The sequence below is a fragment of the Falco biarmicus genome, chromosome 7 (genome assembly GCF_023638135.1).
Source record: "Falco biarmicus isolate bFalBia1 chromosome 7, bFalBia1.pri, whole genome shotgun sequence".
In the NCBI taxonomy this organism is placed as follows: Eukaryota; Metazoa; Chordata; class Aves; order Falconiformes; family Falconidae; genus Falco; species Falco biarmicus.
The window spans coordinates 1,213,767-1,239,701 of record NC_079294.1 but is presented as its reverse complement, the minus strand read 5'-3'; the positions used below and the strand labels follow the sequence as shown (position 1 = coordinate 1,239,701).

The 25,935-nt window shown below is 48.7% G+C and overlaps 1 protein-coding gene across 4 annotated transcripts in view; it reads left to right on the top strand.

Annotated features, from left to right (window-relative positions):
- TYRO3 (TYRO3 protein tyrosine kinase) overlaps window positions 1-24,386 on the top strand; it is a 42,293-nt gene extending 17,907 nt beyond the window's left edge. For all 4 annotated transcript variants that reach the window (XM_056347012.1, XM_056347010.1, XM_056347013.1 and 1 more), the window contains 13 exons: window positions 2,269-2,446; window positions 2,597-2,739; window positions 4,053-4,197; window positions 8,375-8,504; window positions 9,349-9,449; window positions 10,510-10,605; window positions 12,904-12,984; window positions 14,685-14,777; window positions 15,502-15,623; window positions 15,926-16,035; window positions 17,382-17,541; window positions 18,934-19,070; window positions 21,936-24,386. In XM_056347012.1, the coding sequence (XP_056202987.1) occupies window positions 2,269-2,446; window positions 2,597-2,739; window positions 4,053-4,197; window positions 8,375-8,504; window positions 9,349-9,449; window positions 10,510-10,605; window positions 12,904-12,984; window positions 14,685-14,777; window positions 15,502-15,623; window positions 15,926-16,035; window positions 17,382-17,541; window positions 18,934-19,070; window positions 21,936-22,311 (1,872 nt within the window). In that variant the 3' untranslated portion in view covers window positions 22,312-24,386. The remainder of the gene's footprint in view (window positions 1-2,268; window positions 2,447-2,596; window positions 2,740-4,052; window positions 4,198-8,374; window positions 8,505-9,348; window positions 9,450-10,509; window positions 10,606-12,903; window positions 12,985-14,684; window positions 14,778-15,501; window positions 15,624-15,925; window positions 16,036-17,381; window positions 17,542-18,933; window positions 19,071-21,935) is intronic.
- The last annotated feature ends 1,549 nt before the right edge of the window (window positions 24,387-25,935 follow it).

The following is a 25,935-nucleotide window of genomic DNA, read 5'->3' as shown; positions in this document are numbered from 1 at the left end:
ATCTTCATTGGTTTTCCATTGTCAAAGGTGAATTCTGCCCAGAAAATCAAGGGTGATAATTTCCTTTAGCTTTACCAGGTGCTGTGTACTAAGCATCTCTGAAAAATCGGACTGCTTCTTTAGGTTCCTGGGAGCAACAGTACACGTGCAGCTGCAGGCAGTTAGCTCCTAGCATTGCACACTTAGCACTAAAATCAGATCCAACAGCTGGTAACCAGGTGTCAAAAAGAAATGGTGATTCCTGAGGCAGGCTGTGCAAACACAGCTAGGCACATTCCCCATGGATTTATCTGCTAGGTGGGAATACTGGGCCTCTGTGCTTTCCCTACCTGATTACAGCAGCAGCGTGAGCTGGGGTGGAATTTCTATTGCCAGCTATGTAGAGGAGGATTATAAACACAAAAAAAAAAGGTATGCTGGAAGCCGCCTAGCTAATTTACTGGCAGCCCTTCCTTTGTCTGGGGAGGAAAGCAGTGATTTTATGCTCTGATGTTTGTTCCCTTTCATAAGTGAAAGAAACCATCATCTTGTTGTAACTCACTGGCAGAAGGAATGCCTGAATCCTGGCCCCGGTCTCGGGTTTGTTGCTGCTTCTGTTCTCGTTCGCAGTAGAAAATGGTTTTCTTCCCCTGTTTCACAACCGAGTTATCTGCAGTTGGAACAGCCTATTCTCTGTGGCTTGCATGCTGTGATGCTAATCACCCCGGGTTCTGAGTGCCCCTCGCTTTGGCAGGGGCAGGGGGGGGATGGGATGTGTGGAAAGGAGGCTGAAGCCAGCAGCTCAGTTTCTGCCCGCTCAGCGGTCTCTCACCCTTTTTCTAAGCCTTTTCTGTGCTGGGTGGGGAGGATGAAGTTGCTGCGTTCAGACCAGGGAGCAGGGTGACTTGGCAGGTTCATACCTTCCGCTGGCAGAAAGCCGTGCTCCCCGTCCCCCACCCGGAGAGATGCTGGGAGCGACATGGACCCACGTTTCCGCGTGAAAACACACATGCGCTCAGATCCCCGCAATTGCGCTTCTGCTCGGAGCCCCCCGGAAAGCAAAGGGGGGCTGGAACCTGGCGCTGGGGAATTGCAGCCGGTGCCTGAGAGAGCAGCATGCTGGGGGGGGCAGGTTGCTCCTGGGGACAGCTCGGGGTGGGGGGAGCAGGTTGCTCCTGCGGACGGGGCAGGGGCGTGCTTGCTGATGCCAGCGTAAGCCACGCTCCAGGGGGGCAGATACAAGAGCACCGCCTGGGCAGACTGTTGAACAGAAACACATGTCAAACTGGCAGGGTTTTACACAGACCTCTGCTTGGTTTTTTCCCTGCTTTGGGTGACGCTGGTAATGACAACAACATTCTGTTAAGGAAACTTGATATTCCTCCCTTTTATTAGTCAAATAAATCAGTGGGCCAAAAGTGTGTGTGAAGGTGAGCAGAAGGGCAGGAAGGGATGGAGAAAATCTGCTGTATAAGGAATAGAAAGTCCGCGTGAGCACTTCACTTTTGTCAGCGCACCTTGCTCTTCCTCCCAGCTTTGCTGTTTCATACGCACTTGAGAAGAAAGGTGGGCTGAGCCTGGCAGCTATGCAGGGATTTCTGCTATTGTCAGTACGAAAGCAGGAGCACTGAACCTGTCTGTGCATTAAAAGCACACAGTGATGCCAGATTTAAATTAACATTAATGTTGCGTGAAAGTTCAGATTTGGGGGAAAAAAAAAAAAAGAAGGGTTGCAGGAGTGGTAAAAAGTTTCTTTTCAGTTTAATTTGAAACAGCTTAGTTGAACCAAGACAGCAGTATCTACCATATCTTTAATCCACTATAAAACTGAAAATATACAGACTTCTGAAAAAGCAGTTGAGGAAAAGGTGACACTAGGCGACAGGGAGGCTGATCTACCAATTTTCATTGCCCAAATTTAGACAAGCCTCGGAAGCCAGCCGCTAGCACTCAAAGCAGCACGCACATTTAGTTTTCTTTAAAGAAACTGATAACTGACTATAGAATTTGTGACATAGGTAAGAAAAAGTTTAAAATATGGAATGAAACTTTCAGCTGGTGGAAAATTGCTGTACTGCTAGAGTTAGCAGAGTGATCTCACTTAAACCAAATAAAAGCATGGCTCATAGTTCTTAGTTTGACAACTCCCTTTTTGGTATTTAAAATACCACTGCTACCATATCTATTCTCAAATGTTCCTTAACTAACAGTGAAATGGATTCTTACCCTATGGACCTGTTAGTTATATAGCTTATGGTCACAGTTGTCTCTGTTTCGCTCCTGGCACAGGTGGCCGAGTCCCCAGATGGCCAGGAGGTCTCTACTGAAGTCACCCCGGTGCCACCCTTTGCCTATGGCGTGCAAGGTCTGAAGCATTCCACCAACTACAGCGTTCGTGTGCAGTGCAGCAACGAGATGGGCAGCTCCCCTTTCACCGACAGGGTTTATTTCCAGACCCTGGAGCTTGGTAAGCAAACAACAGGAAAAAGACAAAACCAGGAAAACAGTTCTGAATCTGGAAAAGAGACGATGCTAAAATTCATGGGACGACTCCTTGCTAATTCTGTTTTCCTTGTCTTCCTGCACAGAGTGATTGTGTTCTGTCCTCTGCTTTCAGCTCCAAGCAGCACCCCGCAAAATATCCATGTTATCCAAACAGATCCTGGTCTGATTTTGGAGTGGGAAGGTGTGGCTCCAGATGTGCTAAAAGAAAATGTCCTGGGATACAGGCTGGAGTGGATCCAGGATAATGTAACTCAGGTAACAACAGATCGAGAGGCGAGCTGAGCCATTGGGCGCAGCACTGGAGAATGTTCATATTACATTTTCTAGGTGGTGGTGTCCCCTTAGCTGTAGCAGGGGACTAGGTTGCTGGCATTGCTTTTGTGTAAATAGATCTATTCTGATTTGCAAGAGCTCCGTATTTGGCCTCAAACTTTAGGCCCGTTTCTCCCTTCCTGGCCTATTCAGATCTCCTTCACTTGAATGTACATTGCAGACAGGCCAGTTCTCTGCTGTTCTTGTACGACAAGGACAATGGGGAGAGTTCGGCTTGTCTCTGCCTCTCCCTGGTGCAGTCCCGAGGGCAGCGCAGGCAGTGCAGGATCTGGCCTTTCTGCTGGGGCTGGGGCTGGGGCTGGGCTTTCCCGATCCCAGCCAGCAAAGGGGTATTTAACAAGCGAATGAGTTGTATGGGAAATCACACAGAAGGAAGGTTGCGGATTCTCTTATTTCATTTATGATGTGTTGGGAGTTGAAAGGACCCTGTCGGGGTGGAAGGCCTTTCTTTTGTTCTTCAGCACCGACCTTTCCCAGGTATCTATCTGCCTTTGAAGTCCACAGCATTTCTTACGGTTTCTCACTTCTTAATATGTATTTAGCCAGTGCTTATTAACTATGAACAAGCCTGTAATAATAGGCAGCTCGAGGGAGAGAGAGTTATTTCCTTTTTTTGCGTGACCCATTTCATACTAGGTCAGCGCCATTGGCTTCAAATGGCAATATTTTGAGCTCCCATTGAATTGACATTTTGTCAGTGGTGGCAGCCAAATCTTCACGGGTTTACTGCAAATGATGTGCATGAAGAAGATCCACAAAATCAGTGAAAATATGTTGGCCTTGCCATCCTAAGCGAAAATTGGCCGTGAAATTCAGAAGCCATTTGGGATTTAGTCAACAAGCTAAAGGAGGCAGACTCCTCCCTTGGACTAAAAGTGTTGTGCTTTGCAGTATGTTCGCGTATCTTTGTGCTTAAACCACAAGAAGGAGGTGTAACTTTTAATAGCAGAAAGAAAACGATTTCTATAGCAACTTTCATGGAAGGACCTCGAAGGAGGAAATCATTAAATGTCTTCCCTACACCCTGGGAAACTATGAGGAATTTTTGACATGAGAGACCCCAGATGACAGCCCCAGTTAGTGGCAAAACCGAGACTAGGACCCAGGAGTCACAACTCCCAGCGCTTGTTACAGCACCAGTGAAGTACCCAGTAATTTTGGTTTAATTTTAAAGGCAAAGTTTTAGCCTAGATTCGTTTCAAGACATCTTACGGTTTGTTGCCGTTTGCTCTCAGGGGGAGATGATCGTACAGGATACAAAAGCTAATCTCACGACGTGGAATCCTCTCAAGGACTTGATCATCAGGGTGTGTGTGCTGAACTCTGCAGGATGCGGTCCCTGGAGTGACCTCTTCCTGCTTGAAGCCCAGGAGGTCATGGGTGAGTGTCCACTGCCATCCCTTCTCTCCCTTGGGGGAAAGACCAGCAGGTCCGGGACTCCTGTTTCTCTCTGACTCCTCTCAGTGCTTACAGCTGACGGAGCCACTTGGCTTTATACAACAGCACACTTCATCAAGCAGGGTAGAAATTAAATAATATTTAAAGAGCTGGTATAAACAAACCAGCTTCTGGCCACTACTGTGTCTTTTTTAATGGGATTGTGCCGTGCTTAGTGCAGAGGCAGGGCGAGGGGAGACACAATAGAAAAGGTGCAAACAAAGGTTTGAAATCCTACATTTAGACTTAAGCTGCAGATATTTACAACAGTAAATGTGACAGAAAACTCCTCTAACAGGTTCTCTTCTTTGATTTAATGTGAAGCCATTCCTGACTAGTTTCAGTCGAGCCTGATTTAAACCCTGGCCACATGGGGGTTTGTAATGGTTTTACTGAATGTGTTTACTATAAAACAGTTTAGCTTTCCACGGAAAAGCTGAGCTGCTGGTAGGAGAGGGCGGTGATGGTACAGAAGCCGTACCGTGAGTCTGGGCCATGTGGAAGGTTTGCTGGGGCAGAGAACACGCACGCGTGGAACGCACTGCCGGGTTTGCTTCCCGCTGGTGTTCCACAGTGAGTGGGAAATGGGAGCTGGGCCCTGGAGGAGGGCAGGGCGTGACATGGGGAGAGCGGCAGAAGGGAGAGAGGAATGGTGCTTGCGAAGGGAACGGTAACACAACTAAGAGGAAAGTGTTCCAAATGGAAATACGGATTGGTGATAAAGCATCAGTGAGGTGCGATCATGCTAAAATCCCACAGTCTCCTGAGGTTTGGCACCCAGCACCTGTGGTAGGACAAGACAGCGATCTGTAATCTGTGATGCTGCCCCCCCCCCCTGCTGCTTTCTTCCCACTCCACATGTCTTTTGAGGAATCACACGGACATTGATCTCTCCTGATCCTTCCGCACTTAGGTATGGCAGGGGGAACCGGGAGTGGGGCTCCCAGGCAAGCAGGAGGTGGGGGGTGGGGGTGGTGGGGGCAGGGTAACCGGGAGAGAACTGTAGCCCTGCTTTGCAGTAGCGCTGCGAGTGCTGGTTTGAATGCGCACGTCACTCGGGGCCCTGGGCAGCCTGGTGCCTGCGATGAAGTCAGTACTGATGGTTATGTGTGAGCACGCAGTCACTGTGGATCAAAGCCTTCCAATTATTTAAAGCAGAATGAAGGGGTGCAGAGAGCCAGAGCTGACTCTACTTCACCTCCATCAATGTTTTTTTCTCCTGCTTTTTGCTCAGGTATTTTCTGTGGCACTCAAATACAGAGAAAAATACCTGGATGGACTAGAAGTTCACTTTGGAAAATGGCTAGCAGTGGCAAGAAGCCCCAGGGATTCTATAAGGTTTCCATTTTACAGAGAGCTGGAATAGGATAATCCTGAAAGCACAATATGTTTGCTTGGTTTTATTTACGAACCATGTAAAAAAAAAAAAATGTAGCATCAGGAGTGGTGCTTGTTTTGGCCAAATGCTGTCTGAAAGCACATCTATTTCTTCACAAGGATAGCAGGCTGGAAATAAAGACTCGCTGTGGAAACAGACAGGCCTCAGACAGCAGAGCTGCAGAAAGACTGCGGTTTTGTTTCAGGCCTGGTAGAAAATATAAGTCGCTTCCTTTCCTAAAATAGCAAACTGGTACTGGGTGCTTTATGTGAAAATGCCAAGGGTGGATTCTGACCAGCTCCCAGCACGGCAGTAAGGATGACTAAGCTTGTATAAACTTTAAGTCATATTTGTCATCACAGCAAAGCTAGTGGGAGCTCCACCCTGCTTATGCAGAGATCTTGTGCACTGTTAACAAAGGTTTTTTTAATATTTTAAGAAATGTCCTCAGTGGAAACCCTTCTCTCTCATTGCAGAGAGAGGAGCCAAATGGTCTAATAGCTTTTTCCTATCTGTAATCTTAACGACTGTATGCAGGAGAACACTCTTGGATTATGTTCTTTGCGCATGTTTGTGATGTAAAACCTGCTACAGAAATAAAAGTGGCTCTCGTGTCATCATGGGGCTCCTAAATACTCATTTAAGCTCATCTAATAATGTTGTCTTCTCACTGCTTTGTGCGGTGGCTGGAAAAGGGAGGTGCAGGAGGTAGGAGAGGGACGGAGCTGGGGGAGGAGAGGCAGCGCGGTCCCTCTCCAGCTCTGGCACGAGTGGGAAGCAGTGGGCCAGGGGAGGAGAAGCAGTGAATTTCAACATGTATTTCTATTTCTGACACATTTGCTATAAGCTGTGGGATGTGCTTCTGAATCCTAGCAGTTTAGAAGCCGGGAGAATAATTCTGTATTGTTTTGTTTTCATCCATTCTGCTTTTGGAGGGACCCCCTGCCCCAGATGGTGACCTAAATCCCTGCTCTCTCCCCAGGCCAGCTAGCAGACAGACTAGAAAAAGAGGCTGAGAGAGGTTTGTCTCAACATAGGGGGGGGGAAACCTTATCGTTAACTATCAGAGAGAGCCTTTTACAGCAGTGGTGTTAATTGTTTCTACCCTGACTGTTTGGCAGGAACAGCCCAAGTGATTGGCTTGGGTGTTGTGGAGAGGCTTGGCGTTACCTTTCCTTGTGCTCTCCTTCCACTTCTGTTTCTGATCCCTCTCCTTCCTTGTAAGCAGCCTTGAAGGCTGGGTCAAAAGGTGCAGCAGGAGGGAGTATCGTAAAACTCAGGGCCTATAGAGCCTTCTGAGTGGGAAAAGAATATGTGAGTCACTGAAGGAGATAAGATGCTGAAAAATAGGTGCCGAAGCCTTGGTGATTTGTTTCAAGTGGAGAAGCACTACTAGTTTGCTTCCTCAGTGGTCCAGAATTCTGTTTCCTTAAGCTTTGCCTGTTCATTAGACTAATACCGCTTCTTCAAAAACTTGGATGCTAAGGCTCGACAATGTAACTAGTAATCAAGCCTTGGAAGCCCTTTGCCTACCAGGACTCTGCCAGTAAGGATGTCTGATGAATGCTTTTCACATACATCTATGCAGAGGTTCATCTCAGCCCATTAACCTAACACCTCTTTTAAGGACAGGTTTACTTACACTCTTGTGACATACAACATAATAGGATTACTTAACATCTTAAAAGATGGTTCTTCCTCACCTCGTGGTAAAGCACAGCCAACTGCTGATGGTGGGCAAGGGAGCGTGAAGGTGAAGGCGGCGCTTAGGGATCTGTTACCTGTTCTTGTTTGCTCTTAAACAATTTGGAGATAGGGGGGCTATCCTAGATTGTAATAAATGCGTTCAGATTCACATTTAGTCCTTAGTAATTGTATTTGGAGAAGAAATCTGTCAGAGAATTGGATTAATTTATCTGTTGTTTGCCAAGCATAGAGAATATTCTTTTATTCATAACCATAATGCGTATCTTCCTTCCCTGACAGCTTACTCAGATTGGCAGCGTCTCCATTTCTTCTGTAGACAGTTTGTAGTCCAAAGTATACATATCCTGGGAGCAAATATTAGACCAGAATCAGAACCTCCATGCTGGCTAACTTATTTCTTGACCCGCAGGGCACTTTTTAAAATTCACCTTCTCTTTGGAAGACAGACGTTGAGAAGTTACAGCCAAGTTAGAGCCATCAACGCTGGGAAGTTACAGCCAATGCCATGTCCCACAGGGTGCTTCTCTTTGTGGGAGGGGTGAGAGAGGAAATGTAAATATTTTCAACCAGATTGCCATGAGACTATTTTCTTTCTCTATTGTCTGTCACAATGTTATCTGGTTGGCATTTAGGCAGTACTGTGTGTAGCCTGGTCAGGGTTCTGCTGGCTGCCTCGAACAGGACAAGGTGAAATACTCATATTAAGCAACCTTTTTGTGCTGAGACTCCAGTTTAAAGCGCCCTAGATCATGAGCTCATGTGAAGTAGTGTAATCTGGAGCAGTGCCTTTTCTTGAGGCTGAAAACTAAGGATAACTGGGTGCATCTGCTCTGCCTTTGCTGTGTGAGACAGCTAGTTTTTCTGGTGACTGACTGGCTGTTTATGCCAAATTCCAGTGTACAGCCATCCACTGTGTGCACCAGATCCGGCAGCATGGCTTTTCCATTTAAAAGCAAAAAGAAGAAATAACCCAGTGTGGTCTGTTTACCTTTGACAGTCTTCTGTTTCCTGACTGGTGTTTTCTCCATCATCTAGGTGGCCAGAGACAGCCTCCTTATGGGACGTCCTGGGTTCCTGTAGCGCTGGGCATTCTCACAGCTCTGGTCACGGCTGTTGCCCTGGCTCTTATTCTCCTTCGAAAAAGAAGAAAGGAAACTCGGTTTGGGTAAGAGAGGTCTTGTGCTGGTTAGAGAGATCTTTGCTTTCTCCTCTAGTGTGGTTTCTGACTCAATTGTGTTTCAAAAAGCATTGGGGATTGAGTACTTCTGGCATTTTCTTTGGATAACTGTTTTTTCACAATTTTGAGGGTGACCCTGGATTTAAAGACTAGCAGGAAAGGTGCCCTACCTTTTCTTCAAAATGAGAACACCAAAAAGTAAAGTAGAAAAAAACGTTAGGTCAATAGCTGGGCTTTATTAGAATATGGAAATATAAACTAGATCAAGGTAGTTCTGTAAGTCCTTAGCACTGTTGCTTAAGAGGTTCAAAGAGAAAAGACCCACAGATGAATCATCTTCTGTGTTCTCACGGGCTGGGTCCTTTATCCCGTGCTGGTTTTCAGTCTAGCAGCTGCTTGTAACCTCCTGACTGCCCGGAACCCTCTGGATGCGCAGGAAAGTCTCCTTTCCATCGCCTCTGACACAGCTGTGGGTTGCTCCCTGCTGCCAGCAAGGCTCCCATTCTTTTCAGAGTCTCCCAGAGCTCACTCTCACAGCAGCATTTCTTTTTATGGGACTCTTGCAACCTGTCCCAACCTGCAGCTTCTCCCAGGCACTCCAGATGAGCGATTCCCCTCCTCCGGAAGGCTCCCAGCCCCCTCTAGGTGCATCAGCAAGGCAGCATAACCCCAGTGTTCCTACTCTCCAGCTACCCCCTCTTTAATAAAAGAGTCCGAGTCCATAATATTTACACGGCAAGGGGTGAGAAATGATCTGTAACTGTTCAACACACCCTTTGAGAAGCGAATGGCCCCTCTAATCATGGCCCTGTGTGTCTTTTCTGCCTTGTAGCCATGCCTTTGGCAGCGTGGTTGGCAGAGGGGATCCAGCAGTCCATTTCAGAGCTGCCAGGTCTTTCAACAGGGAGGGCCCGGAGCTCATTGAAGCAACATGTAAGTAAAATGACCGGAGTGATTCTGCCTGAGAAGCTGTGTCCATGTGTGTACCGTGCTCTCTCTGTTTTCCCTGAAACTGATGTTTTGGATCAAGAACATGGGTTTGATTTACAAAGAGGCTTAGAAACTGCAGATGGCAGAGGTGAAAGGCCGGAATTGCTGTTGCCTTACCAATTAAATGGCACTTGTTAATTACAGCTGCAGTCATTGTGTATACTAGTGCAAGGCATAAATTTGCCACTCCCCTGCCCCAGTTTCACACTACAGGGACTCCTTCGACTGTAATATTATGAAACAGTGAGATAAATATGGCTTAACAATATTAGCAATACGCTTTAAACTCGTTGTGCTGAGCTGTGCTAGAAGCATGAACCAATTAATCAGTCTTGGAAGGCCAGGAATTAGTAACTTCTCAAACAGGAGACTGAGTCCCAGGCATGGACAGAGTCGAGAAGATCCATTTCTGTCTCCTGGTTCAGCGAGGACATGGCTCTTTAGCAGTGCGGCAGGGCTGGCTTAGGGCGATGCTCCCACTGCCTGTGACTTTGGTCCCCTGGGTTTAGAGCTCTCTCCATCAAACCTAGTCACCATAAACTGTTGGACATCATGTTGCCCTCTCAGCCGGGTACTGTGAGACTTGAACTATACTTAAAACAGCCTGAGAGCCAGTCATTGAAAGCTGGTGCAGCTCCATCAGCTTAATGAAGCTGTATGAACCAGTGTCTGTCAGTGTCCCCTCTGATTGGATTTTGTCTTCGCAGTGTTATTTACAATAGTTCTGTATTCCTGTTGCTCGTGGTGTGTTTAAGGGTGTGTTATCACCCCCTCTCCCTTTCGGTACTGTTGGTACATTTTTATGTGCTGGAAAGTTATCAGCACCTTGTCTGTGGTGAGGCTGGAGGACATGGACAGCAGCCCTGTCTTTTTCAGGTTTTCCAGCTTACTTTTACAGTGTGGGAATTGGATTGGAGATGATTAGAACAGGTGACTCTTGGTGTTGTGGCAGACTATTTAAGTAGCCCTTATTTGACTCTTCCTTTGTTGTTTTTTTTTCCAGTGGAGAGTGTAGGGATCAGTGATGAGCTGAAGACAAAACTCAAAGATGTCCTAATCCAGGAACAGCAGTTCACCTTGGGAAGAATGTTGGGCAAGGGTAAGATTCAGAGCTGAACAAGGCTTTACACTGAAAGTCCCGCTTGTGTTGCCTTTACCGCTGAGTATGGAGAAACAATCATAAGCAGCCTGTTTTCTCTCCTTCTGCTTCTAGATGGCAATTTAAATGGAATTCTCCCTTCTGCTGGGATAAAACATTTCAAAGGCTTAGCATAACTAAGAGGATATTGGCTAAGCCATTCCTATAATATGGCTCTACACAGTCATGAACTGCAGTCCATACTCAGCTTTCCAAAGTAGTGTTGATTCCTTGGTGTGTGAATTTCTTTCAGGGATTTAAACAAAGGAATATTCAGTTAAACTTCTGCTCTTTCAACTAACGAGAATGGTGCTATAGAATTCCTTTTATTTGCATAAGCATGCATCAAGTATTAAACAGGTGGAGACGATACAGAGACAGAAGTGATCTATCTCAAATGCTCCAAACCCTCAAAAAAAAAAAAAAAAGTTGATTCAGTTTCAGGTATTCTTAATGTCTGAGGTGGTCTGACTTCAGATTTTAGTTTGGGCTCTTATAGAAGCACATTTGGAACAGGTACTGAATTTTGTTGATGTTTGTTCATATTAGTTCAGGTCCTTAGGAGCTCTTCTGACTCCGGATCGCTATCTGGATCTCCCACAGAGGTGCTCCTAACATTTTTATGAGGTTTTCAGGTCAGGGGGGATGAGCAGAGTAAAGGTGGGATGCTTCTCCCTCACCTTCAGCTAAAAGATTGGCCCAGAAGCTATGTGTGAAAAGATGAGTTTGCATTTAGGTTTCCCAAACAGCAGGCACGTGTGCCAACTGTTGCATCATCCCTCCCTGCTCCTCAAGCTGAAGGCAATCTCCAGAAATAAGTGAAAATGTGTAATGATAAAGCCAGTAACTAAGAGAGGAGCGTAAGTCAGGGGTCATAAGCAAAAGAAAGCTGAAATGTTTGGCTTCCTTTTTGATCATAAGACTAGTTTTACTGGTTTTCTTTGACTCTTTCCTAGTGGGAGCATTCTTCTGCTCCATCCCTCCTAGACGAAATGTGTTTCTTTCAGAGCGGGAGGATGACCTTCCTGCAGAAGTGCTCTCAGGGGGCTTAAGTAGTTAAACAGCTGTGTCATCTGTTGGTGAGTGTCAGCTCTTGGCCAGTTTCTGGGATCGTGCTTAAACCCTTCTGGGCTGTCCCCATGATGGGTGACAAACCGGAGATGGGAAGCAGTGAGGCGCAGGGGATGGCCTCGGCGGGAGGACGGCAGCTGGCGGGATCTGTCTGCGTTGCCAGCCCCGTTGCCCCAGCCCCACGCGCAGCACACAGGTTATGAGATGGCATGAGTGCATTACCTTGGGCTCTGCTGACTGCAGCTGAGCGACAGCTGCGTAATATGGAAGCAGTACTAAATGCTTTTGCTCCTTCCCATTTTCCTCTTTTCTGGTCAGATCCCCTGCTTTTTGTGAAATAAGCATGGTAGGGAAGGATACCGGTGAAAAGCTGGTGGAAAGGTGATGCTTTTAGGGTAGGTGTCCTGAGTGCCATATTTTGCTTCCTTCTTTTCAGTACCAGAGTTCCTCATGGCAATGCGTTTTGGGCGGAGTAAGTAGTTACACAATTAGGGAGCGCGAATCTAGAGCTAGATCTAATGCAGAGAAGCTGTTACGCTGTGCTATAAAGCCACTTCAGGCTAAAATAATTGGAAGAGGGTTTGGCCAGTCGCACTTCCCTTTATCTCCCTTCGAACACACCAGGGTAAACACTTCCTCCCACGAATTAGCCTATCACACACACACAGGTAGGTGTTCTGTGTTTTGTCTGGTCAGCTGTGATTCACAGAAGTCATTCCCCGAGTTTTGGGAGATGAGTCCTGATTGTGTCTCAGAGGGTTGAGTCCTGGCACCAGTCTCAGCTCTGAGGGCTGTCAGCATGGAGGGGTCCCTCAGCCATCCCGTCCGTGAGCGGAGCCTCGCTCAGACTCGGCCCCCAGGGTGCGGCTTCCCCAGAAGTGTCTGCTGGGATCCCAGCTTATACCCTGACTCTGCGTCGCCCATCTGGTAGGGGATTGCTCTCCTCCCCTCGTGTTTTCCTTTACCTGCCAGGACAGTGGGCTCTGCCTGCGGGGAGTGCTCCTTCTCCCCAGCGCACACGTGCTGGAAGCTGCTGGCTGCAACTGCGGAATGAAAAATGAAGCCAGTGGCTGCGTTACTTATGGTTATTCAGCTTCTTTGCCAGGGACCCCTGGAGTGAATCTGCTGTGAATCACGCTTTCTTCACAAGAAGCTGTTCCCTCACTGCCTGCTCTGGTCATTCCACAGGGGAATTTGGGTCAGTTCGAGAGGCGCTACTGAAGCTCGATGATGGTTCTTTCCAGAAAGTGGCAGTGAAGATGCTGAAAGGTAAGTGGGAGCAGGGCTACCTGAAGTACTTGAGAGAAGAGAGCTTAGAAAGACTAAATGCTGCCTGTCCTGTTCTCCGGCAGACGTCCCCTGACGCTCTTTACGCCTCTCTGAGCTTCCCACTCAGCCACTCTGCCCATGTTGTCTCCCGTCCCTTTCATGACAGTCTTTTTGTAGCAGCAACTCTTCAGGGAAGGACCTAAACCACCTTAGCTGCTTGTACAGCACCTGGCACGTGGTGAGTGCAGCCAAAGCCGAGTCGTAGCTACAGCTTCTCCTATTCACAGAGGATCTCGTTCAGTTGCTCGATTCAGCACAGCACTACATCGTGTGGTGCAGACAGCTCAGAAGGTCTGCTTTGCCCTGCTAACTCAGCGGTGGAAGATGGTGTTCCTCCAAGCTTATACCCTAGAGTCAACAGAGGAGTGTTTGGGCTGAATGCAGCAACAAGCTAACTCGTCTCAGTCAGGCCTCTTTGAGTATGCGGGCTAACTCCCTTCTCATTTGTCATTTGATGAGTGTACATAACATGTTCATCAGGCAGAAGCCTGTAACAAGCAGTTAATAGATGGCTATAAGTGAAAGCAAGTATGTGCATATATGCACATATATATATATATATATATGTATGTTAGCCTATGTTATTTCACCCCTGTTGCCTGTAAGGCAGAAATAACTGTGACTGACTTAAAGCAGAGTTGCACTCACCTGTCCTTGGAGCTGGGTTTGGCTGCCACAGAATACCGGTTTGTACTAAGTGTACTAGTACCACATTAGTGTAAGTTGCATCGTTTTATCCAGTTCCAACAATAATTCTAATCAGTTTGCAAGCTTTTGTGTAGTCAGTCTACCTTCAGGCATCTAACTTGGGAACTCTGTCACCCTCCAGAGGCACCTTCATTCTCTGTGGACTGTAAAAAGGGAATCTACTTTTGTCTTCTGCATCATATTTAAATTACTTGCCTAAAGCAGATAATGCAAATACTCCCCTGCAGGTCTGGGTCTGATCTTGCAGCAGGGCTGGAGGACTCCTGCGAAATTCAGCAGCGACAGTGGGGGAGGTAGTCCACAGTCCACTGGGCTAATTCTTGATTATACTGATACACTTCCATAAATCTGGAGTAATAGCAATGAGAAATAATTTACTCCAAATTTATGCTGATGTATGTCACTGCTGAATTTGGTCCGGCTGGTGTGGTTATATACAAAATCTTAGCTCTAGCACCTTAGAAAGTTCAGTCACGCTAAGAGATGTAACAGTGTTGATCTTTCATGCCATCCTTACCGGAGATGAAGTGGGGTCTGCCGTACTCCAGGCCATGTCCTCAGCTTCAACATGTTCTTTAATTTTGTGTGATGTCTCCTCTCCCCAACACGGTAGTTTAAGTTCTTTTAGCCAATTAATTCTTACATCTTTAACCCACACAAATTGGCATGGCTTCCAAGGGAAGTTGTTGCTGGGAATGGCGCTGCTATCAGCAGGTCTTTACTCAGCCAAGAACCAGCTTACCAGATCCCCCCCCACCGTGTCCTTCCTGCCGCCCGTCCCAGGAGCTCAGCTCTGTTGCAAACTGGCTCATCTGGCTGTAGGTCTGAGAGGATGTGCTGTGCCACAAAGAACAAGCTTCTGGTAGTCATTATCTGTAAAGTCCCTTGGAGCCACCCACAGAGGAAGAAAACTTACAGCTGCTTTTTTCCAGCGGACATCTTTACCTCGACTGACATCGAGGAGTTCCTGCGAGAGGCTGCGTGTATGAAGGAGTTTGACCACCCGCACGTCACGAAGCTGATCGGTAAGCCAGCGCTGCTGCTGATGCCGCACAGCACCTCCGGCTCGCGCGGTCCCACGCAGCCTGGCGTGCTCAGCCCCGTGCTGTCCCAGAGCAGGGCTAGCGCAGCCGCTCTGCTCTGCCTGGAGACCTGCACGTAGCAGCAGGGCTCTTCCCTGGCCTAGAGGCAGGTGGAGCGTGTGTGAGCGCTCACAACACCCGCCCGCAGACACCGGTAGGAAGCATCTCTTATTTAAGCCATTTCTTTGGTTCTTGCAGATGCCATGGGGAGGGTGTGACTGGCTGAGATGTGTCTAAACTGCTGTGATACGTGGGCAGCTGGGGTGGTAGAGGGAGGGGAGATTGTGCCTTTCCAGAATACTGAGGAGGAGACAAGGCACTTGTGGGTGGGCACTGTGGAGCACAGGCAATCTCCGGAGGCTGCTCTGCAGAGCCTGGGGTTTGGGGCTCTCTGGTCTGGAGGGATCCTGGAAGCAGTTGTAGCTGGTCCTGCGAGGAGAGCTGAGAGGCACTAGGTGCTTAGTGCTGCCCCCGAAGTAAGTGGGGTTATAGGTGTCTTAACACCTCCTGGCATGAAGCCGTGCAAAGGAGCTTGGAGCGTGGAACCTACCCGCCAAAACTCCACGTTTTCCTCCAAGTTTGTCAGAGACAGGCACAGCAGCCTGTAAGATTCCCCCTGGGACTGATCTGTTTGCTAAAACCCCTCTGCTGTGTGCGTCCTCATTAGGAGTCAGTCTGCGGAGCCGTCCCAAGGGCCGTCTCCCAATCCCCATGGTGATCCTGCCCTTCATGAAGCATGGAGACCTTCATGCATTTCTGCTGATGTCACGGATTGGCGAAAACCCTTTTGTAAGTCTGTCTTACTGTAGAATTTCTTCTGGGAGGGTATTCATTTTCAGAGGGTGTACTCGGATCAGCTCAGGGTTGGCCTCCCAAGCGCATTGGCAGATGACTGGACTTGAATACCAGGGAAAGTTGTGAGATGTGACGCTGAAGTATTTCATTCCACACGTGCTGAGGACCAACTCCTCCATGCCATCCCCTCCCTATATCCTCCGTACCTGCTCAGTAAGCTAGCAGCAAGTCTTGCAGTTTTGTCATACCTGCTTGGAAGTTTCCAGGAACAGAACTTGAATTGTCCTTTCTTTCAGAACTTGCCTGTTCAGACACTCCTCAAGTTCATGATTGACATTGCCAGTGGGATGGAGTACTTGAGCTCAAAAAATTTCATACACAGGGACCTTGCAGCTCGGAACTGCATGTAAGTGACCCATGAGTCATCACTGGTCTGCACACAGTGTTATGCAGCTGATTACAATGTGTTTGGAATTAGTCACTCTGATGGCTGTGTGTCAGCATGGGCTGTTTGTTCCGCAGCATAACGTAGCCAACGGGAGAGAATGGGTTTGGCTCTGCTGGGAGAAAGGAACTTCTATGGTAGCCTGAAGTCTGTATTTCTTGTGTCTGTTTTGAGGACTTGTTATTACAGTGTAAGAAACATAGAATTTCCCTGAAAGCTTGTGGGGAATGTCGCTAGAAATAATTGCATGGTGAGCACACTGGATGATCCCACATTGCTGTTCTTGTCCCCAAACTGCCTCGCCTGCTTTGAAGGGAGGAAAAGTCCTTTTTTATCCTATCCACTCTGCTGCTTTCCTGAGAATGGAGTAAGGAACAGCCCATCCTGGCAGACAGAACTCTGCCTCTGAGCAAACCCACGACAACTGGTAAAATCCACCATGAGGCACAGATTTCCAAAGGCGTTTGAATGCTCAGACGTACAGACAGGAGCCTGATAGTCATAGTGAAAAATGATGGGTTAGCCTCTTTTGACATCTATGAGAAGTCTGTACCGATTTCCCATTTTTAAACATCTGAAAAATACAGAGTTCCTCCAGAGGAAGCTGAGTGCCTATCTCGGCACATCTGGGACAAGCAAGGGGTCCTTTATGGGGCTGGGAGCATGCAGCCCTTGTGGGCTCTCCTTGCACTGTCGTAGAACCATAGAATGGGTTGGGTTGGCTTGGAAGGGACTTAAAAGACCGTCCAGTTCCAACCCCCCTGCCGTGGGCAGGGACACCATCCACCAACCTGTGTAGGTTTAAGTGGGTGAAAGAGCAATGCAGACCACTAACCAGGCCTGGAGAGAAGACGTTGCAGATCAAGTTGGGGCAGTTGTAATAGGCAGTCTGGTCAGGAACCCTGTGGTTTTTTAATTGCCTATACAGGCAATTATATATATAAAAAATATAATATATATCTATATGTGTTTATATATAAAAAATAAGAGCACAGGCTTTAGTGGTAGCAGCAGGCACTGCAAATGTGCTCTGATAATCTTGGGAACTACAGAAAGTACGAGTTCACTTGGTGTAACAGGGTGGATCATCTAGGTGTAGCCATTTCCTTACTTCCTTAGTCCTAATTATCTCCCTGTTAGTCTCAAGGAACTGACCGAGACCACTAAACTATTTCACATTGGTCTTCAAGTAGATTATTCTGGGTAATACTTGGTGAACTTTATACCTCAGTTCCCTGGATGTCACTTTTTTTTTTGCCTGACATAGCCAATATATGCTTTTCTCAGTCATGGAAACTTCCCCTTAGGTTGGATGAGAACATGAACGTGAGCGTTGCAGACTTTGGGCTTTCTAAGAAGATCTACAGTGGAGACTACTACCGTCAGGGCTGTGCCTCCAAGCTGCCGGTGAAGTGGCTTGCTCTGGAAAGTCTGGCGGATAATCTGTACACGACACACAGTGATGTGGTGAGTTTTGCTCTGATGCATTCGGGGACCACTTGTATTCCTGCTGAAACGGAGGAATCCTCCTCTGTTCGTTGAGGGTGGGAGAAGGCCCCGGTGATAGGAAAGGGAGTTTGCCTTGTGTTTGAGGCACAGTGCTAACTCTGCCTTGTGTGCTGTCAGAACTCAAGACTAAAAATACGTGTGAGCCTCTTATGACAGAAGACATGAACTCTTCTCCTCCTGTCCTTTGGTCCTTCATTTTTCAGTGCTTATCCCCATCCTGTCCTTCGCTTTTCCCCTTCTCCTCTTCCTTTCCCTCTCTATGCAGTCTCTTCTTTCTTACTTTTTTTCCTTTCACTTCTGCATGAGTTTGTAGGTGACATTTGAAGTGCACATAACCCACATGCTCATGTACCAGTGCAGCAGAGATGCTCTATCCTTCAGCAGGCGTTGGTGGAACTTCATAGATTCTGGATATATCAGTGCTTACACACTCTTTCCCATAACTTCACCCCTGGGGAGTGAAACTAAACCCATTCATCTGAAGTGTTTGCTTCCTTTCCCTTTGGGTTGTTGGGGATTTTTTCCTTTCTGATACCTCCTCCCCTCTTCCTTGCTGTCTTTTGAGCTGGTTTCACACTGGTTTTGTCCTTCGGGCCTGTGGACTTGCCTTGCCAGTTATACATGTCACAGTGTCCCCGAAGAGATCACTGAGAGCGCCTTGTAACCTGGCTGCTGTGTTGCCGAGCGATGGCTGTAACCACTGTAGACGCTGTTGAGTGAAGGCTAGTTCAGCCAGCTCACAACAGGCACTGGCCAGCGTTTTGCTTATGAAAACAATAGTTTTTTGCACCAGGCAAACCTTGCAGTTCAGTTTAAACGTACAAGTACGACTGCTGCAGCATAGAGCACAAATGAATGTGAGCCGTAAGTGGTTGTTCCTTGCCCTGCTTATGGCTGAACTCTGCTTTCATTTGTGCCTGTACATTTCCAGTAACTCAGAATGTGGCTCAGCAAATTAAGAAACTGGTTTGTGAGGCCCAACCCAAAATCTTCTTACAGCTGGGAACCACGAAACTGATGCTGCATACCTTAAAGAACCAGAGGTAGGAGACACTGGGGAGAGGTCTGCAGGTGGAAGGCAGCAGTAGCTCCCAAATCCTCCCCTGCTCCACTGCAGGATGGGGCCAGGCAGGGCCTTCAGCTGTCTCCCAAGGTGATGTGTGAGCACCAGCAGCGTCTGATGGGTCATTCTTTGTTTTTGGGCTAGAGCTTGAGTAGTCCTTGCTTTGCTGCCACTCGCGTGACATTACTGCGGACCGGGAGGGTTGGCACAGTCTGGGTGTGCTGAAACCCTGCCCCAGTGAGCAGGGAACGGTCTGTTCACTTGCTCTGTGTGCTGTTCCCTTTCAGTGGGCGTTTGGGGTGACCATGTGGGAGATTGTGACCCGAGGGCAAACCCCTTATGCTGGCATTGAGAATGCAGAAATCTACAACTACCTCATCAGCGGGAACAGGCTGAAGCAGCCACCAGAGTGCCTGGAAGATGTGTGAGTACTTCCTTGCCCTGCTGATGTGTGATTCCTTGGGCAGTTTGGCTCGCTGGAAGGAAACGGGGGCAGCTGGCTGGGATGCTGATCTGAATCTATCCACTTTCCAGTACAGAGAGGCATTCACTAGAAAGTCTCTGGGTTAGCTACCAGATACTCGCTGCTGGCAGAGCTCCCTGGAACCTGTGGTAGCTACCCGAGCAGCTAACTTGGCTCAAGGGATTGAGCAGTGTCAACATGCACAGCTCTTGGCTTTGTGGAAACTGTTAACTGTGTTTCCAGACCCTCGTTGCTCCCTACCTTGTCAGGCCAGCATCTGAGAAAAGAGATGAGTTTCATGGCACGCCCTGAAAGCTGAAGAGAGAAGAGATCTAGCAAGAGTACGAGGAAACTGGATTACAGAGGCAGTGGCCTGCATGTGTCTTTCAGACCTTGGCCCAGTTTTCCAAATTGAATGTACTACTCTTACAAATATAGCTGGGTGAAAGAGAAGAGAGCAAATAGGAGGTTCTAAGGTTCTATAGATCAGTGTCCCACCTTAAATTACAGGTGGAAACAAAGCGGGACGACCTTGCAGATACTGGTTTCAGACATTTTCAGCCTTGCAGGAAAGACTCGGGTGGCCCACGGGGGAACAGGCAGCCACATGCCGCAGCCTGTGCTCCCGCCGCAGTCCTGCGGCCAAGGGACCGTGCCTGGCCAGCAGGTCCTGTGAGATGTTTGCTCAGAAACCCTTGCTGCGTGGGTGGTGGCTGGAGTTCCCTGGAGTCCACGCATGGGGCTGAGGTCACCCGGGGAGTGTCACCCTAACTTCTCCTGGGGTAAAAGCTTGCCCGGTCCGGACAAGGTGAAATCATTCCACTGAGTGCCCAAGCGAGCCTCTGTTTTCTCTGTGTCATCACAAAGCAAGACGTAGCCACGAGCACTGACTTGAGTGGCTCTCTCGAGCCATTCGTTGTGTGCAAAATGGGCAATGTGAAGTCCCCTTTCCTCCCTCTCCCTCCTGCTGATGGTGAATTACTTCATGTGGTTTCCTTTCCCCGGCCTTTTTTCCACATAGGGAATCATCCGTACTCTTGTCATTAAAGCTGTACACTTGTGTCTCCTCAGCAGTTCATTTGAACTGTTCCCGAGTTTAGATGAAAACATAGTTGTACCACTGCTTAAATTGATTATACGTCTCCCATCTTGACTGCTGTGAGTAGCTTTGGTTCCGGGCTGCGGAGCTTGTGGCCATAGGATGTTACAGGCACCAGAAGTAGAGAAGAGATTCAAAACCCTGCTAGGCGTTGAAGAAAAATGCATCCAAAAAACCTAAGAAGGTACAGCCTCCATTTTGAGAGGCCCTTGAGCTACAGGTTATTGAGACCTGAGAGAATACACCAGAAAGATCTCACTACGTGCTCACCCCCAGCTTATGTGCTTTCCCCAAGCATCCACTTGAATACTGGGCCAGGGTACTGGTGCACATGGACTTTCGGGCTGATTCAGTACAGCCAGTAGTTTTCTGCCTTTCAAATGAATTTCTACTGTTTGCCAGCAAGGATAAAAAAGCATTTAATTTGGTGCCCCAGAATACGAAGTTTCTATTTTATCTGGAGCATTTAGAGTTATTGCTACTCTTTGTGAGGGATGTAAATCAGGATTAAGACAGCTGAACCATAGAAGCTTTCTGTAAATCTAGTGTGAGATCAAAAATAGTCTTGTAAAGCTGATAGCAAGCGAGGGACACAAAAAAATAAAAGCCATCATGAAATGCTTTCTTTCCCAGCAAAAACCATATCAGATTTTTTCCATTTGCAAGTTTAACTGAGGTTCGTTTGTCTGCGGTGTTTTTCAGTGCCAGTACTGTGCTTTGTTCCTGTTCCCTGCAGAACTGGCAACAGTAACGCGGTAGGAATGCAGCTGCCAGTCTTGTGGGTGATGCACAAAGAGGAGGAGGACAATGGCTCCGGCTGTGCTCCAGCCCATGGGCTCCAGCGGGAGGCCACGAGCGAGCACCAGCCGAGTCTGCTCACACTGGCCCTTGGGCAACCAGCTGAGCCTGCTCACACCGGCCCTCCGGCAACCAGGGCTGAGGCAGCTGGCGTCTGGCCACAGCAGAAGTGCTGCAGGACAGGGCCTGAGGCTGGTAATAGCGCTGAATGCATCTTCTGCGGCGCCGAACGCACCTCCTGCGTAGCAGGGGTGGCTCTGGAGCCTCTGGAGCGGAAGGGCTGTTCCAGCATCCCGCTTCCAGCAGTGAGGCTGCTGCCAATTCCTCGCGGAGCCCCGAGCAAACCCGCTGTGCCTCCTCCCAGCACCGCTGGCGACCCACCGGGCAGCCCCAGCACCACACCTCCGTTATGGGAGCGCTGAGTTAGCGCCGTGTGAAAAAAGAATATTCCGGAAAGAACTTGCACCCCGCACAGCTGGATCTCTGTTTTTGTTCTTCCTGTGCTTTATCTGCTCTTGAACTAGAATTCGGAGGGGTGGCTTCAGCTGTGGCAGAGGCTGTCGGGACGCCTTTTGCGAATAAATTCCAAGGCTGTTACTGGGCGGTGTCACGCTCAACTGTATTGTAGCTCTCCGGAGACAGTGGAACGAGATTTTTACCAAGAAGTTCAGCATCCTTTGACAGGGCTTTGGGGGTTTTTGGTAATGTCTAAATAATGATTTTGACCAAAATGAGAATGCCTTTGAAAACGCGAAGGACGAAGGAACTAGATCCGCAGTGGCTGCACACGTGCTGCCAGCTGTGCAAGGCCAAAGCCAATGTGTTTGGGGGAAAGTGTCTGTGCTTGCTGGGCTGCACGAGCCCTGGTTCAGAGGTGCAGGGGGTGGCTGCTCTGCTTCTCAGCGCTCTTGTCTCCCTGTATTTTGCAGCTACGATCTCATGTGCAGATGCTGGCATCCTGAGCCCAAGCTACGTCCCAGCTTTGGAGTGCTCCGGTCCCAGCTGGAAATGATTCGGGGGAGGATGTCCACGCTCTCTTCCAGTCAAGATCCTCTCTATGTCAACATTGGGAAGGACAAAGAGGCGTCTGCGAGTGACCCTGCCCTTCACGCCTCCTTTGGAAACACGGACAGTGATGAGACCGTGGCTGGGGCAGCTGCTGTTGTCACAAGTGACTATCGCTACATCATGAGCCCCTTGTGCCTTGGAGATGATGCCGAGGGTGAAAGGCATCCAGATGGGCAGGAGGGGGAGGACAAAAGCCTTCTGTATGAGCTGGAGACAGAAGGAGAGAGGAGCTGTTAGCCTGTACATAGCAGTGACACTTTGCTTCCCTGGGACGGGATGTGTGCAGCCGCGGTGCCGTCTCACCTGGGGCTCTGGTGCCAGATCTGAAACGGCTTTGAACAGCACTGGCCAGAGCTCCTGGGCAGCTTTTGTAGCTTTCGCCACCTGTGTGGGCTGCAGCGGCAGACTGCTTGGAAGGACCCCAGCGACCCCTTGGATTTGGGGGAGGGGGGGCAGGAGGGTTACAGGTCGATCACATCCCTCTGACAGGTGTTCAGAGCTGAGGTGGTCAGTCAGTCTGTGCTCTGCTCCGTCTCACTGACTGCTGGAGCAGAGCCGAATACACCTTCTGTTCAGTCAGTGCTCACTCTTGTGTGGATGTTGTCGTCGATCCTGGCTGTGTGACTTCAGGACTGGTGTCTCTGAAAGCACTAGTGGGTATTTACACTATCATTCAGGCCAAGAGGGCAGAATTCCCCTTGTGTTCACTCAGCAGCACTGCCTAGACTTTTTGTCTACCTCAGTGGTTCTCAAACTAATCTGCAGATCTGCTTCTATCCAGCACTGAATTTGAACATCTGGCTTATTTCATGCGGTGACACTTGCTGCCTCCTCAGACCAGGGCTCTTTTAAGGGCTTCAGACATTTTGGTGTGTGATGAAATTAGAAAAAAAATGAAAATCCAGCATCCCACGTACCTCTTTTATATCTTTCTTTTTCGTCTGTTTGATGCCAGTTCAGGCCTGACTAGACTTGCAGCTGGCATTAAAATGTGATGGGAGGGAGAGCAGCTGGCGTGTGTGAGGACAGAATCCAACTTCAAAGGGATGGAAAGGAAACAGTGTAGAGAGGACTTAACAGCAGTATGGGGAAACCGTGCTAATTAATGCTAAGTGCTGCCCTCCAGGAAGAGAAGGAGACAGTTTAAATACAGAATGGCAGACTTGCTTCAGTTTCAGCGGGGAGCAGGATTCAGCATTTGCTTTAAAATAGGATTTGTTTCATCTTTTAACAGTCCTATGACTTTTTCAAGTAAGTCCTGTAGCTGCTGTAGTGAAGTGAAACCTGTTTTGGGAAGGGGGGTGTGTGTGTGTGTGCTGGAGGGAAGGGATCATCAGCTGGAAGCTCTTCTTCTCAAGTGAGAGTCTTCGTGGTGAAAGAGCTTGAGAACCACTGGCCCTCCTGTGAGGGAGGTCTTCTGGCATGCTGTAGAAGTCACATCAGAACATCGCCTGGTATCACTGCAGCCTTCCAAACAGGGCAAGGTTAATGGTTTTGCTCTTCGGGTTTTGTTCTGTTTTCCAATCAGCATGTCTGACTCACTATAACTGCAAGCGCTTGTGTGGTTTTTAATAATTTAATATTTTACTGTAAATCAGCATTTGTTTTGTGCAGTGGTTCCCAGTGAGGAGGTGCGGTTACATCTTACTCTACTTCTGCTAAGTATTTTCTAGATCTTAATTTCTTTTATTTCCAGTGTGCTGAAAACTCAGCAGTATCACAAGACTTAGGATTCCACATTGCTCTTCCTCAGAAGCGAATGCCACAAATGCCATCATTTGCTGAATTGGCAGAGGTGGGACCAATAAATCCAATGAGATGGCAGGTTTTGGTATCAGAACACTCCACCCTTCGATGCCCAGTATTTGCTTATTGTAAGGTTTGGGACCAACTATGAAATCCAGGTCCAGTTTTAGCCCTTAGTGAGAACACTTCCTAGGGAAGGGGAATTTCAGCCTGGGGCTTGGGCATGGGTCCTTTCTGTAAAGTTTCCTACTGAACAGTGATGTCCTACAGATGTCTGCAGGAGTTCAGGACAGTTTCTCAGTCGCAGACACGAACTGCACCATCTTATACCCCAGGCGGTACAGGGTTTTCTCTTAATTTAGCTGGAATGCTGTAAATGCAGGTGAAAAGATAACACCTAACAACGGGTAACAAAAACCTGTGCCGTGCACGTTTGCAGCGAGGGCAGGCAGCTATGCTCCCTGCAGCTGCCTGGGAAGCGCAGATGTACATACAGACTCTAACTTTGGGAAGCATGTCTTTAGTTTTTATGCAGTTTTTAATAATAAAACATGTACTGTGTCTGAGTCCCAGCCTCTTACCTGCGGCGCAGTTTGTGATGGTGCTCACTTATTGGGTGGAGGCATCGTGAAGCTGCCAGCCCCCAGCTCAAAGCGTCTTTCTCCCTTCACCAAGCAGGATTAAGCTGCTTCTGGAGGCACAGAACGTTGGGCCTCCCCAGGCGGCAGCTACTCTGCATCGCTCCAACCTGGAGACTGAAGGCTGAAATCTGGTGGGTGTGGGCCAGTGGTTCCACAAAGAGCTGAGCTCTGTGGCCACCACTGTGCGGAAGCCTGGGGAGATGTGCTGCATCCTACCTGGGAATGCAAAACCACTGCATCACTTCCTGCCTGCAAACTGTTGCCTGCACCCATCCAGCTGCTGGCAGCGCTCTCTGTGGAAGGGAGCTTTGGAGGCGGTGGGTAAAATTCAGCTGCTGAGTCAAGTGTTCCAAGCGCAACATAAAAGAGCCCCTGGATTTCCAGCCTGCAGAGAAGAAAAGCCATACCTCACGCTTTTATTCTTCATCAGCAAGCAGCACATTGCACGCCCTCTGCCTGCCAGCTCACAGAGAGGAAGAGTGATGGTAAACTGTACGAGCGCTCACCCCCCATCTGCAATGCAGGAAAAATGACTTCTGAAGCACGAAGCAGCTGATTTAGTTAGTATTTTAAGGTTCCATTGTCCAGTGATGCCCCTCGGACCTGGTTCCAATGATGATATAATCCTTTCACACGCAAGGCTGGTTGGACGAGGTACAAATGAGGCTGTTGTGGGTGGGAGGAGTGACACCAGCAGAAGAGCTAGTGAGAGAAGAGGGAGGGAAGGAGATTTTAAAACGGGGACAGATGGGACAAGCTGTGAAGACAGCAGACAAGGGAGTCAGAAAGCAGAGGTGGGGAATTTTGTATATGAAATCCCAGAACAGAGAAGGCATTGGTCCAGCCCCGGTGTCCTGCAGTGTGTTGCTCTTACATCTTGAAGAGGCTGTGGGCAGCTGGCCTGGCTCTGTGTCCGCTTGGTGACAGTGCTGTGACCCTGACCCCAGGGAAGCTTTACCCTAACAGTTCTGATTTAGGCACCAGTTGGGCACACTGGTTTCATAACTAAACCAAATGTTTCCCCCGCAACCATCCTTTTTTTCCACCCCCCTGGTACAGCATGCAGTCCCTCCGGTCCACCCAAGCAGCAGCCCTTGCCCCATCCCCGGTGGTGGGACAGCCGAGGGACACTGCACATTTCTGCTGAAGCAACCTCTGTCTTACACTGATAAGCCTGACCACACTCCTCCTCCGTCCACATCTGCCCAAGGATGGGACAGGATCTCCTCCATCCTAATGCAGGCTCAAGCCCCTTGGGCCAGTCGCAAGCTCGGCTGTGAGCAAGGGCACGGCAGAAGCTCACAGCATCGTCTGTGTTGCGTTGGGGTGGTTAATGCATGAGGAGAGATGCCCCCACCGGCTCCCGTGCCAGGGCTGACTGATGGGCCCTGGACCACGGGATGTGCTGGCAGCTCAGCCTGCAGACGCAGGGATGCTCCAGCCCAACAGGATACCTGCGCAGCGTGGGAACATC